The sequence below is a fragment of the Furipterus horrens genome, unplaced genomic scaffold (assembly GCF_987537825.1).
Source record: "Furipterus horrens unplaced genomic scaffold, mFurHor1.1.pri manual_scaffold_3, whole genome shotgun sequence".
Taxonomy (NCBI): domain Eukaryota; kingdom Metazoa; phylum Chordata; class Mammalia; order Chiroptera; family Furipteridae; genus Furipterus; species Furipterus horrens.
Genome location: NW_028327173.1, coordinates 114,185,770 through 114,201,291, shown reverse-complemented (window position 1 = coordinate 114,201,291; position 15,522 = coordinate 114,185,770). Strand labels below are relative to the sequence as shown.

The 15,522-nt window shown below is 31.9% G+C and overlaps 1 protein-coding gene across 1 annotated transcript in view; it reads right to left on the bottom strand.

Moving 5' to 3' along the window:
• Positions 1-15,522, bottom strand: part of MDGA2 (MAM domain containing glycosylphosphatidylinositol anchor 2) — an 849,851-nt gene that overhangs the window by 48,250 nt on the left and 786,079 nt on the right. Inside the window, exons 11-12 of the mRNA XM_090270100.1 lie at positions 14,700-14,877; positions 8,079-8,099 (exon numbers count right to left, since the gene is read on the bottom strand). Of these exons, the coding sequence (XP_090126226.1) occupies positions 8,079-8,099; positions 14,700-14,877 (199 nt within the window). The remainder of the gene's footprint in view (positions 1-8,078; positions 8,100-14,699; positions 14,878-15,522) is intronic.

The following is a 15,522-nucleotide window of genomic DNA, read 5'->3' as shown; positions in this document are numbered from 1 at the left end:
GTGCAATTTAATTTAGTCTTGTTTAAAAGAAAAAAAAATATTTACCTTTAAAAACAAACAAATTTTTAAGTGTTTAAGTCTCTCATAGCAACATTAAGCTATAATACAGTGTATAAAAACTTAAAACAGGCCTAACATTTTACATATACCTAAATTTTTTCATAACTTCATTTTATATATGACCTAAGGTGCTTACAATAAATTTGAAGGGTATATAATACAAACAATTCATTGGACAAAAATACATAAGTAATCTTAATAGTTCATTGCTTCTGTGGACATATATATTTACAGTGAAAAACCTAATACTAGACAGAATTTTTGAAAAGTTGGCAGATAAAATTTTAAAAAACACTATTTAGAACCATCATAATTTTATGACCATCCTGTAAATGTATATGAGATCATTATATATATATATTTATATATATATATATATATATATGCAAAAAGCCTACTAATAAAAGTGTTTATAAGAATAAGGAATATCTTCATAGGTAATTAAAAGTCTCATCTATAAAATCTCAAAAGTCAATGTAATTTAAATATTAAAATATTTCAAATAATAGAAAAGTAATAAAGTCTGGGATTTTCACAAAGATGAAGAAATGAAGATTTATTCTGTCTTAATTTTTTTAGTAGTTCTCTAATTCCAACATGATTTTGGTAGATTTTCAGGGACTATATGATAGTAAATAAGTAAATTTGAAATATTCTTCATTATATGAAATCTAAAATTGTGCTCTCCTTCCCTGAAACCATTCCAATATGGTGAAGAAAGAATCAAAACTCAGGGGCAAGCAGCCTGATGCCCAATAGTCCTCTCTAGCCCCATGCCCTTTTTGCCCCACCCAACCTCTTTGTTTTTATTTTACTTCTTTAGCCTTACAGAGGTATACTTCACTAAGAAAAATTGTATATTTAAGGTGTACAACTTGATATTTCAATATGAGTATACATTTTTTAAATGATTACCACAATCAAGTGAATTAATATATCCATCACTTCACACATCACACCATCAGTTACTATTATTTTTCTTCGTTTTTTTTTTTCCTGTTGTGGTGAGAATGCTTACAGTTTATCCTATTGGCAAATTTCAAGTATACAGTACAGTATTGTTGAGTATAGTCATCCTGCTGTACATTATATCTCCAGAATTGACTCATCTTACATAACTGAAAGTGTTTACCCATTGACCAACATCTTCCCATTCACCCTCCTTCATGGCAAAACCATTCTACTCTAGGCATCTGAGTTTAACTATTTTAGGTTCCACATATAAGTGAGATCCTACAGTATTTGTTCTACTGTGTCCGGGTTATTTCACTTAGCGTAATGAACCAGCTTTACCCATGTTGTTTCAAATGACAGGATAACCTGCTGAATAAGGTTCCTTTGTTTGTATATCCCACATTATCTTTACCAACTCATGAGCATTCAGATAGTTTAATATCTTGGTTATTGTGAATACTGCTTCAATAAACTTAGCATTACATATACCTCTTAAAGATGGATATTATGTTTCCTTTGGGTTTATAACAAAAAGTCGAATTATAAGGTCATATAGTAGTTCTATTTTTTAATTTTTTGAGGAATCTCTATACTGTTTCTCTAATGTTTATAACAATTTATATTCCTGCCAACGGTGTATAATGGTTAATTGAAGGGATCATCCTTTTCCCATTGTGTGTTCTTGACACTCTCATCAAAAATCAGTTGACCATAAATTTATGGATTTATTACTGGGGTCCTTTTTCTGTTCCACTGGTCTAAATACAATTTTTATACCAGTAACATACTCCTTTGATTACTCTGGCTTTGTAATATATATAAAAAATCTACCTTAGAGGTAGAATGAATGATGTCAGTGACAGGTTAAACAAAGAGATATAAGCATTAAAAAAACATATAAAAAAGAATGAGTCAAGAATGAAGAATACAATATCTGCAATGAAATATACACTAAAAGGAATCAATAGCAGGTTAGATGAAGCAGAAGTCTGAATCAGTAATTTAGAGGACAAGATAATAGCACCCAAACAGAACATCAGAAAGAAAAGAGAATTAAAAAAAAATAAGGCAAGTCTAAGGAACCTCTGGTACAACATTAAGTATAACAGCATCCATATATACCATAGGGGTACCAGAAGGGAAAGAGAGTAAAAAAAATGATAGAAAATCTGTTTTAAGAAATAATGCTTGAAACCTATTCTAACCAGGTGAAGAAAACCTCACACAAATTCAGGAAGCAAGGTAAACTCAAACAGACCCACACCAAAACACATCACAATTAAAATGCCAAAGATTGAAGAAAAAGAAATAATCTTCAGAGCAGTAAGAGAAAAGCAATTAATTGCCTACAAGGGGGCTACTATAAATATGTCAGCTGATTTCTCAACAGAAACACTTCAGGATGGAAGGAAATGACATAAAATATTCAAGTGACAAAAAAGAGAAGACCTACAACCAAACTACTCTACCCAGCAAGGCTACCATTTAAAAGTGAAGGTGAAATAAAGAGCTTCACAGATGAAAATAAATGAAAGATTATTGCCACTAAACCATCATTGCAAGAAGTGTTAAAGGGCCTACTTTAAGAAGAAAGAAGTAAAAAAGAAATCGAGAGGAACATAGGTATAAAGAATAAAATAACAATAAATAAGTACATATCAATAATCTTAAATGTAAATGAATTAAATTCTCCAATCTAAAGATATAGGGTAGCTAAATGCATAAGAGAACATGACCCATATATATGTCTACAAGAGATCCACATCAGAACAAGAGATGCACACACGTGTGTGTGTGTGTGTATGTGTGTATCTGTGTGTGTATGTGTATATATGTGTACCAGAAGGTATCGAACCACGTAATATGAAAAATAAAGACATTTATTGAAGAAGATACAAGATAAAAAAAACATTGTACACAGGACAATGATGCTCAGTCCTGTTCAAAGTAGGCACCTTGGGACCTCACACAGTTCTCCCAATCACCATCAGCTGCCCTACTGTGTTTTCCTGGATCTCACTGATGGTCTGAAATCTTTTCCCTTTTAAAGATGATCTTTAGTTTTACAAAAATCCAGAAGTCACATGGGATCAAATCTGGGCTGTAGTGGGGCTGAGTCACATGGGTGATTTGATATTTTACCAAAAAACTCTGCACAGGACATGATGCATGAGCGGGCATGTTGTCATAATGAAGCTGCCAAGCACCAGTTGCCCATAGCTATGGCCTTCTGAATCCTCAGAATAGTTTCTGTGCAGGAATGTTCAAGCTTAATACAAAATTTGATCCAGGTTTGTTGTTCTACTTGCTTGGCCACACAGTACACATGCTCACTCAATGGTGTTTACTGCCGCCATTGACTAGTACAGTGAAGTCATCATTATTCACGCATGTGCATTCCAGTTTACTCTCCTTGGCTGCCAGGTTACATCAATGTCATGCAAACTGTTCTCATTATATTAACAATGTCTGGACTTTCTCTGGATAGACCTCATATACCTATATGTATGTATATATTTCAAATAAACTATCTAACTTATACATAAAAGAACTAAAAAATAAACAACAAACAAAGCCCAGAGAAAAATTAATAAATATCAAAGCAAAAATGAGTTATGGAGACTAAAATAATATAATACAAAAGATCAATGAAACCAAGAGTTGGTTCTTTGAAAAGATAAACATGATTTATGAACTTTAACTAGACTTATCAAGAAAAAAAAGACAGAGGACCCAAATATATAAAATGAGAAATGAAAGGGAACTGACACCGCAGAAATACAAAGGATTATGAGAAATTAAAATGAAAACTATATGCTAACAAGTTGGAAAACCTTGGTGAAATAAATTTCTAGAAATATGCAATTTTCCAAAATTGAATCAGGAAGAATCACAAAACCTTAATAAACAACTAATGAAACTGAAGCAGTACTCAAAAAACTCTCAGCAAATAAAAGTCCTGGGCCAGATGGCTTCACAGGTTACCAAACATTCAAAGAAGCACTAACACCTAAATTCCTCAAAGTATTCTAAAAATTTTTAGAGGTGGGAAGGCTCCCAAGCTCATTTTACAAGGCCATCATAATCCTAATTCTAAACCAGGTAAAGACACTACCAAAAAGAAAATTTTAGGCCAATATCCCTGATGAACATAGATGTTAAAATCCTTTAAAAAGTTAGCAAATTCTGATCCAGCAATATATTAAAAAGATCATACACCATCATCAAGTGGGATTCATTCTAGGGATGCAAGGTTACTACAATATTCACAAATCAGCAAGCATGATATATCGCATAAACAAAATAAAGGATAAAAACCACATGATTATATCAATAGACACAGAAAAAAAGCATTTGATAAAATGCTGGTCCCATTTATGGCAAAAACTCTCAGCAAAGTGGGAAAAGAGTGATGATACCTAAACATAATAAAGGCCATTATGGCAAACCTACAGCCAACATTATATTCAATGGGCAAAACTAATAGCATTTCCCTTAAGATAAGGAAAGAGACAAGAATGTCCACTTTCACTACTCTTACTCAATACAGTTCTGAAAGTCCTAGCCATAGGAGACAAAAAGAAGAAATAAAAGGGATTCAAATTGGAAAGGAGAAATAAAACTGTCATTATTCACAGATGACATGATATTGTACACAGAAAACTCTAAAGACTGCACCAAAAAAATGACTAGATCTAATAAATGATTTTGGCAAAGTAGCAGGATATCAAATTAATATTCAGAAATCAGTTGCATTTTTATACATCAATAATGAAATATCAGAAAGAAAAATTATGAGAACAATCTCATTTACTATTGCAACAACAAAAAAAGGGTACTTAGTAATACATAACTAAAGAGATAAAAACTTGTACTTGGAAAACCATAAGACACTGAAGAAAGAAATTGAAGGAGTGAAAGCATATACCATTTTCATGGATTAGAAGCATTAACTTCTAAAATGTCTATACTACACAAAGCAATCTATCAATTCAACACAATTCCTACTAAAATACCAAGGGCATATTTCACATATTTGGAACAAATATTCTGAAATTTTATGTAAAACCAAGAAGTCCATGAACAGACTCAGCAATCTTGAGAAAGAAGAAAAAAGATGGAGTGATCACAACACCTGATATCAAATTATACTACAACACAATAGTAATCAAAACTGGTATAAGAACAACCAAGTAGATCAATGGAAAAAAAAAAAAAAAAAAAAAAAAAGGAGCCCAGAAATAAATCCACACCTTTATGGGCAATTAGTATTTGATTGAAGTGGTAAGAGCATTCTATGGAATAAATATAGTCTCTTCAATAAATGGTGCTGGGAGAACTGGGCTGGTACAAGCAAAAAAATAAATCTATACCACCAACTTACACCATACACCAGAATAAATGCAAAATGGATAAAAGACTTAAATATAATTTGTGAAAGCATGAAAGTCCTAGAAGAAAACATAGGTAATAAAATCTCAGACATCTCTGATAGCAATATTTTTTTCTGATATATCTCCTAGGGCTAGGAAACTAAAGAAAAAAATAAACAAATGTGAGTATTTTAAGCTAAAAAGCTTTGGCACAGAAACCATCAGTAAAGTGAAAAGCAAATACTTGTGCACTGTTGATGAGAATACAGATTGATGTAGCCACTATGAAAAGTAGTATGGAGTTACCTCAAATAATTAAAAATGTAATTGCTTTTTGTCTTAGCAATTCCTCTTTTGAGAATATATCTAAAAAACTCAAGACACTAATTTGAAAACATATATGCATCACTATGTTAATTGCAGCATTATTTACAATAGCCAAGATCTGGAAACAGCCGAGGTGCCCATGAGTAGATGAGTGGATAAAAAAGCTGTGGTATACGTACACAATGGAATACTGCGTGGCTGTAAAAAAGAAGGAACTTTTACCCTTTGTGACAGCATGGATGGATCTGGAGATTTTTATGCTAAGTGAAGTGAACCAGTCAGGGAAAGATAAATGCCACATAATCTCTTTTATATATGAACTCTAAAGAACAAAATAAACTGATGAACAAAATAGAAGCAGAGTTATGGAATCATGAAACAGACTGACAGCTGTCAGAGAGGAGAGGGGTAGGGAGACTGGATGAAAGAAGGTGTAGGGATTAGCCAAAATATATAATATACATAATTCATAGACACAGACAACAGTGTGGTGATAGTCAGGGGGATAGTAGGGTCAGGACTAGGTTGAGGTGGGAAAAGGGTGGGATAGAAAGAGTCTTTGCTTGGTGTGATAGGCATATGATGCAGTGTGCAGATGATGTTTTATTGAGTTGTACACTTGAAATGTATGATTTTGTGGACCAATGTCACCTTGATCAATTCAATTAAAAATTAAATAATAAGGAATAATGTAACGGCCAATAACATAAAATATTCATTTTTATTAACTTACAGGAGTCATTGTGTAATGTTTACTAAAATTTTCATTCTAAACAACTGTCAGGTTTTACAATATTGTATATTCATTAAAAATAAAAAAAAGAGTGCACAGGTAATGGAAATCTTTGCATTAGAAAGTCGTGCTGGAAATTGTTTTAAAAATAAAAAATCCAGCCCATCTTTTGATTACATGTAAAAGGCTTGCTGAGGAAGAGACATTGGGTAACTATTACCTAAATGATCCAAGTTTTTTAAAGGAACATTCAAATTATAAATTGTGTATCTTTCATATACACTTCTGGCTTCTGTAACTCTTGAACACCATACTGTAGACACACTGAACTTGGCTCAATTATTATCTGAACATGATCTTCATTTCAATGACAGACACGCCTTTCTCCAACTTCACCTAAGAGACCTCCATTCAACTTTCAAGCCCCAATTCAAATATCTCTTCTGTAAAACTTTCTCATTTGCCATATCTTGTATTCAAGTATTGACATAATCTGTTAGCAAACACTCCTTCTACTAGACATTTATATGTGTTTTTTGTTCAGTAGATAAAAGCTGTTCAAAAACTTTTTTCTTGAATTGAAATAGTTGTAAACTTTTTCCTGTATCTAGTTTTAATCTTCCCATAACAATTCTTTTAAAACATTTCTAATAAGTGTGCAGTCAGAGACTTACCTTGAAAGGAATTATAATAAATACAGTAATTAACTAGCAATAGTACCATGGGGAGAAGCCAGGGAGAATCTTATTTATGCAATTAATTCATCCTTAAACTGTCATTTATTTGTTCTCTTAACAAATAATCACTTGAACACCTGCTATATATGAGATGCTGAGATAATCACAAGTTTATTAAGATATAGGGAGAAATTAGAAACAGATTTAGTTTTCAAGTATTTTATAATCTACTGGAGGATATGAGAAAATCAATAACAGTTTACCACATAGATGAAGATAAATTGTTAAGGGAAATCAAAGAGAAAATATTTAGTGGAGGAAGACTATTGGTGCTACACCTTGTAAGAAAAGTGAACCTCAATGGGCTGATGAAAATATCCACATTAAAGTGTCACTTGTGAGGACTAAATACACTTTTATACATGAAAGTAATAAGTAAACAGAGATCTATAAAATTACTCAGTATAATAATTCGAATATGGAGAATTCAAGTTAAAAAGGATCTTTGGTAGAAAATATAGCAAGAACAGGGATTCTGTAGCTTTGTGTTTGATTTAGAGTAAGTGAAAGACCATTGCAGAAAAGCAAAAAGAGAAAAAATATGTTTTTCTTTCCTAAGATATTTTCTTCCCTAAGTTAAATAATGGAGAATTTTGGGTGGATGGGAGTAAGAGTGTAAAGGGGCTCTTCATTTATTTATTTGCCAAGAACAATATATTCTCAGACACAAAACAGACAAAAATCAATTCTTAACTTTAATGTGATATATTATTAAGAGGATGGTGACTAGATTATCTTCTTCTTTTTCATAAGATTGGGATATAGAATAGTGACCCATGAAAAATCTTGATTAATCCATTCAAATACCAATTGAGAACAGTTATAATAATATTTGCATATTTATTTTTCTGAATTGTGAAATACAATGCCATTTTAAAGTAAATATATACTTACTCAAATGAGGATTAACAGGAGCTACAAGAAAAGCAAAAAATAATATTAGCATGGTTTGAATGTCTTTCATCAATTAGTCTAATCAGTGTCTCATAGTTCTTTATCAAAACTTTATAATCTTCACCACTGTGTCCATGGCAAATAATACCTGCAATCACTTTTGTTCTAGGGGAACAGTCTGGAAGTTCCCAAAAGATCAATGCTTAATAGCATGTGGAATTTATCATTTTCCAAAAAATGGAGTTGCTGACCTTTTATATCTTAACCAGTACTAAACAAAACCCAGAAATAAAAACTGAGGCTGATATTAGGTCAACATATAATCTAGATGTTTTCAAAATGAAAGCAATTATCCAACAGAGATTACACCTTAGTTTTTGTTACTTCTGGTGAAAAGAACATGGTATGCATGAAAATAAAGCAATCTTTATATCACAACACGTGTCCTAAAACAAATAGCCATTCACATACATACACACACACACAGAGGATTTTCAATTATAAACACATTTGTGTTTTTGTGTACAAGAAATATTTATCTTAAAAACTTAATTGTGTTTGCAATACAAGTTTCAATCGATTTCTATTTCTTTTATGCTTGTAAATCTGCTTTTTTCTTTTTTTATTATTGTTTATGCTGTTACTGTTGTAACTGTAACTATAACACCAATTGATTTCTACTTGAAGAGTAAATACTTTACACTTTACTGAAAGCAACAAAAATATATCTAACCTAGGAAACAAAATGGTATCTGTATATATCATTTAGTCACTTATCATACTGAAAGAAAATTCCATTCTGAATGAAGTAAAGAATTATTGTAATCTCCCAAGACTACAATGGGCAGTTATTCAAGCCTGCAGAAGTTTATCAACTTTTTTGCTAATTCTTAGTGTTTGCTATTAACCACTTGTGTTAAACTTGAATATTACTAGTTAAGTATGAAAGAAACTCAATAATGCATTTACATGCATGAAATGTTCATATATAACTGTTACATTGGTATATTGATATCAGTTTTAACAATTGGGTTAGCTTCTCAATTACTTTTTCTATTGCTACATACAGAAAGCAGACAATTCTCATTTTTAGTTTTTTTTTTTCTGATTCTGCATTCCCCATTAAACATTATAAAATTAATAACATAGAGAAGGGACTATATATTTACTAGTTACAATGAAGTAGGGAAATAATAATTTTTGCAAAATATCGATATATTTTTATTTGAAAATTAGTGATTAAAATTAAACTCATTTCATACTTAAAATAATATAAAATTGTCTATTATCTTTAAAAGAAGTAAACAATTTTGAATTATAATTTAAATCTAAGAAATATGTCAAATCTACAGGTAACCTCTGACCAGATTAAATTTTTAAAATTTTTATGTTCAAAAACTTTCAATTATAGTTTACTTTCAATATTATTTTATATTGTTTTAAAGTGTACAACATAGTGGTTACACAATGTGTTTACAAAATGTTTCTTCCAATATTTCCAGTATCTATCTAGCATCATATATAGTTACCACAATATTATTGACTATATTCCCTACGTTGTATTTTATGTCTCTGTGGCTATTTTGTAACTACCAATTTGTACTTCTTAATCCCTTCACCTTTTCACCTAGCCGCCTACCTGCTCCCCCTCTGGTAACCACTAGTCTGCTTTCTGTGTCTGTGAGTGACAAGATAGAATTTAAAAAGAATCTTCTACAATATTTTTAGTCACAAAATTCACTATAAATAATGGAATGACCCTTGTTAAAATTTGCCATTCTAAATTCTGAATATTGCAATGAGGTTTTTTCCTTCAATGGAATATACATGCCTAATTTCATCTAAATGCCTGTATGTACTATTACAGTATACTTTAACCCAATCTATATTACATAAAGAGTAATTTTTAATGAAAATGTTTAATTTTAACAAATATACTTAATAATGTAAAGATAATTAAAAAATTAAAGGTAAACATACTATTTTCCATATTTATTTTTCATTTTATTTTGCTATCTTATTTTTTCAATAAGAACTATTGAATTCAACTAGAGAGAATTATGCTTAGTGAAATAAGCCAGGCAAAGAAAGAAAAATACCATATGATATCACCTAATACAGGAAACTAAAGAACAACAAAAACAAAGGAACTAAATAGAACAAAGAGCAGAATAGCAGTCAATAGGGGGGAGGGGAGAGGGAGAGAAGGGGGATAAGTAAGGGAAGGGATTAATTAAAGAGCCTGTATGAAAGACTCATGGACATGGACAACGGGGAGGGATATGATTGTGGGAGAGGGGGTGGGTTGGGTGGGGGAGAGAAATTGGGGGAAAAGGGGACAACTGTAATTGAAAAACCAAAATAAAAAAATTAAAAAAAAAATAAAAAAAAATATAAATGAAAAAAAAAAAGAACTATTGAATTCAGAAAGATTTGTTCTATCTTAAAAAAATTATAATAATTTCTAAATTTAATAAAGAAACAGACATTCTGTCACTGAGGGGTGAACCCTAGTTCTACTCAGAGTTTATTATTTCGTGATTTTTTATTGTTTTATTTTTATTTTGTAAGTATATTTCATTGATTATGTTGTTACAATAGTCCCAATTTTTTTTCTCCCTTTGCTCCCCAATGCCCAGTTACCCCTCTTTCCTCCAGCAATCCCACCTCCCTTAGTTCATGTTCATGGGTCATGCATATAAATTCTTTTGCTTCACCCTTTCCTATGTTATTAACTTCCCCATCTATTTTGTACCAACCAATTAAGTTTTTTAATCCCTGCACTTTTTCCCATTTCTTCCCCTTCCCCCTCCCAGCTGATAACTCTCCAAATGATCCCTCTACCTATGATTCTGTTCCTATTCTGGCTTGCTTAGTTGGGTATTGTTTTTGTTTTTTAGATTCAGTTGTTGATAGTTGTGAGTTTGTTGTCATTTTAATATTCATAATTTTGATATTCTTTTTCTTAAGTAAATCCCTTTGAAATTTCACATAATAACAGCTTGGTGATGATGAGCTCCTTTGGCTTTACCTTCTCTGGAAAGCACTTCATCTGCCCTTCCATTCCAAATGATAGCTTTGCTGGATAGAGTAATCTTGGTTCTAAGTCCTTGCTCTTCATTACCTTGAATACTTATTGCCAGTCTGTTCTAGCCTGCAAAGTTTCTTTTGAGGAATCAGCTGATAGTCTTATAGGCACTCATTTGAAGGTAACTCTCTTCTTTTCTCTTGCTGGTTTTAAGATTTTCTCTTTATCTTGAACTTTTGGCATTTTAATTATGATGTGTTTTGGTGTGGTCCTCTTTGGATCTAGCTTGTTTGAGACTCTCTCTGCTTCCTGGATTTGTATGTCTATTTCCTTTACCAAATTTGAGGAGTTTTCCTTCACTGTTTTATCATTTAAGTTTTCAATTTCTTGCACTTCCTCTTCTCCTTTGGGCACCCCTATGGTGAGGATGTTGGCACATTTAATGTTGTCCCAGAGGTTCCTGAGCCCCTCCTCATTTTTTTCAATTCTTGTTTCCTTATTCTATACTGATTGACTGTTTATTTCTTCCTTCTGTTCCAAATAATTGATTTGAACCCCAGTTTCCTTCCCTTCACTATTGGTTATGTGTGGATTTTCCTTCATTTCATTTAGCATTGCCTTCACTTCTTCCCTTATGCGTTTTCCATACTTAAGCATATCTGTCAATCCTGTGAGTATCTTTACCACCAGTGTTTTGAACTCTATGCCTGTTAGGTTGGCTATCTCCTCATTTGTTAGGTTGGCTGTCTCCTTGTTGCTTAGTTCTCCCATTGGAACCTTGATCCATTTCCTGTTTTGAGCCATACTTCTCTGTCTCCTCATCTTGACAGGCTCCCATGTTTGTTTGCCTCTGTGTCTTAGGTAGAGCTGTCACTCCTGTTATGTTGTAAAGGGCAGAGCCTTAGATATTCATCAATAGAGGGTGACCCGTTTCACCACATTGTGGCGCTGTGTGTAGGGGAGGGGTCTGAGAGGGAACAATGCCACTTGTTCAGCACTTGCCCCTTTTCCAGGCACTTCTCCCACTTCTGTATGGGACTGGGCCTCTCTAGCTGTTGCCCTGGCCATTGTTCCTAGAGTGCGTGGGTCTACGGATGTTCTAGGTCCATGGGGACCCTTTAAACAAATGGACTCTGCTGAAAGACTGGCAGTTTCTTCCTCCACCCCAACCCCCACTGATTCGCACAGTCAAAAGCAATGAGGCTTTATTTTCCCTGGTGCTGGGATTGTGAGTTTCGAGGTCTCGTCTAGTGCTAGAAGTGTTCTCCAGGTGTCCCTTCCACTTTTTAAAAATGTGTGACTGTGCTTTCTGCCAGCCTGCTGCTGTCACTGCTGTTTGCTGCCACTACATTACACCCTCTTTGCCCTGCCTGCTTGTATGAGTATTTCTTCTTTATATCTTTGTTTGTTGGACTTCCACGCAGTTCAGTTTTCTGGGACTTCTGGTTGTCTCTAGTTTTGAGGTAGCTGTATTCCTTCTTAGTTGTGGAGGGAGATGCAGCATGTCTGTCTAGGCCTCCATCTTGGCCAGAAGTCAATTTCATGCTTATTTTTAAACTCTATAGGACACTGAAACTTTCTGGGTCCTCATGTCTATATCGTTTACTGGAGTAAATATTAATTCATTCAATACCTCTCCATATTAAACAGTCCAGAAGTTATAACTTAGGGCAAGAAAAAGAAACATTAGATAAGAAGAGAGAGTAATTTATATTTTATAAAACATAAAGCTAAAACTTTAGAAAAATATATGGGATGCTATCTAGTTGTCCATCCAATGCAATCATGGAGTTGATTAAACAATAACAATTGATTGCTATTTTACATAATGTTTATATCACTAACATAAAAAGCATATTTTTTTTAAAGAACCACATCCAATAAAAAGTATGCAATGATTCTAATGCTTTTTCATTCCTTGATATTTTATGAATATTCCACTCTACATTATACAGGGTGGGGCAAAAGTAGGTTGACAATATGGAAAACACAGTTTATCGTTATGTTATTGATTAATTATCATTATATTTTCTATGCAAACTGTAAAACTACTTTTGTCCCATCTTTATATCTTAATCTTTTACTGAAAATTGTACATTGTGCCCAATAAACTCTGACTAATTAGAAAAGAGTGAAGAAAAAAAGTGGTTTAATATGTAAAAAAGCTTTAATGAGTTTTTAATAATTCCACTTAATTTTTTGCTTTTGACAGTATTCACTCTCTATTAAGTGGGAAAATATACTTGATGCTAAACAGAATGAAGATTTTCAAGAGTAGAAAAATATTGTATTATTTTTTAAGTCAAACTTTGAAAATCAATGACAAAAAATAATAATACTTAACTGAATTAATGAAACAAGTATAAAATAAAGTGTCACCAATTCACTTAACCCTGAAAAATATTTTGACTGTTTTGGAGCTAGTCATTGTTATGGTTTTACTTTTTAGATAAAGTTTTGATCAACTTTTATTGTTTACAGTTTTGTACTAGTTTTAATTTTTGCTCGAGTAGGACATGTAAACAGTGAAAAAAATTAAATGCATGAAGTTTATAAAGATAAACTATCACATACAGATAACCACATTTAGATATTTTTAACGTTAAGAATCTAAAAGAAAAATGGACCAAAACAATCAACTAAGATGTTCTTCAGCAATAGGTGAATGGATAAAGAAACTATAGAACCTCCACAGAATGAGATATTATTCAACAAGAGAGTCAACTTTGTTATAAAAATGATGTGGAAAAACTTAAATTTGTGTTACTCAGTGAAATAAGGCAGTTTGAAAGGCTACATGTTGTATATTCCTACATTTTGGAAAAGGCAAAACTACAGACCAAAAAAAAGAGAGATCAGTGAAACCCTAATGTAAACTATTTACTGTAATAATAATATGTCAATGTTGGTTAACCAGTTTTAACAATTGTCCACACTAATGTTAGATGTTAATAATAGGAAAAACTGTGTCGGGGGAGAGGGCATACATAAGAGCTCTCTATACTTACTTCTCAATTTTATGTAAACCTAAGACTATTCTAAAAAATAAAAGTCCATTAGTTTAAAAAACTTAAAAACATTTTGATCTCATTTGCTAACTGCTTAATGATATAAATGTTTAAACCACTGAGAACTTGAAAAACACTAAAGTGCAGAAATACTACATCATAACTTATGGTATAGAAAATAAAGAGACATTTCTAACATTATCATTTAGGTTTAACTTTAAAACTAAAATATTATCCTATATCTCTACATTTATAATCAAATATTAAAATCTATGATGATTACGTTTTTTTTTTTTTTTTTTTTTTTTTTTTTTTTGTTACTTGGCTGATAGCCTAGTAGATCAATAAGCTAAATTTCAGTCATGGCACATGACTAGGTTGCATGCCAGATACCCAATGAGGGGATCATGAGGAGCAACCACACACTGATGTTTCTCTCCCTTTCTTTCTCCTTTCCCCTCTCTCTAAAAACAGATAAATAAAATAAAAATAAAAGTAACCTTGTTAAAAAAAATAAATAATAAAATTTAAAAATATGCTAAATTTAATATGTAAATAATTACTTTTAAATAAAAAGCTACTTACCACTATATTTGATGACACGAATTGTTGAATCTCCTTCACCAAATTTGGTGAGAGGTGTTAGTCGGACTTCATAAGCTTCTGGTTTAATTAGCTCAGTCAAATTATATGTAATTAATTCTCCCTTTTGAATATTTCCATTTATTTTTATCTCCTGTTCCCACCAACGCTGTTGTCCAGCCTGAAATAAAAATAATTATGCAATAATGTTCCCAGAATTTGATTCAGAGGTACTTGAGTGTGTTGTAACCAAATTGGAAAAAAAAAAGTTCTGAAATTTTATTAGATAAGAAAGTACTGATATTATAAATACCTTCTATTAAAGTTCAAGTTTCTATAATAAGCAACAAAATTTGCATATGTTTGCATATAACTACTAAATTATCACAGAATATTCTGGTATATAAAGAGATTTAATATGTCAGCTAATATTAAGAGTTAGAGAAATATAAAATAATAGTCTATTGAAGTCTCAATATGGAGACTTGGAGAGATGTAAGTTTAGCACTTAACATACTTATAGTCAGCTGATCTTTGGCAAAGATAATGCAATGGAGTAAAGACTGGGAAGCCACATGCAAAACACCAAATCTAGATGCAGATATTACATCCTTCATGACATTTAACTCAAAATGGATCACAGACCTACATGGAAAACACAAAACTACAAAACCCCTAGAAGATAACATAGGAGAAAACCTAGAAGACCTTGGGTTTTGCAAGGACTTTTTAAGATACAACACCAAAAGCACAGTCCATGAAAGAAATAATTAGTAAGCTGGATATCTTTAATTTAAAAAAAAAAAACAAGAAAACAGAAACAAAA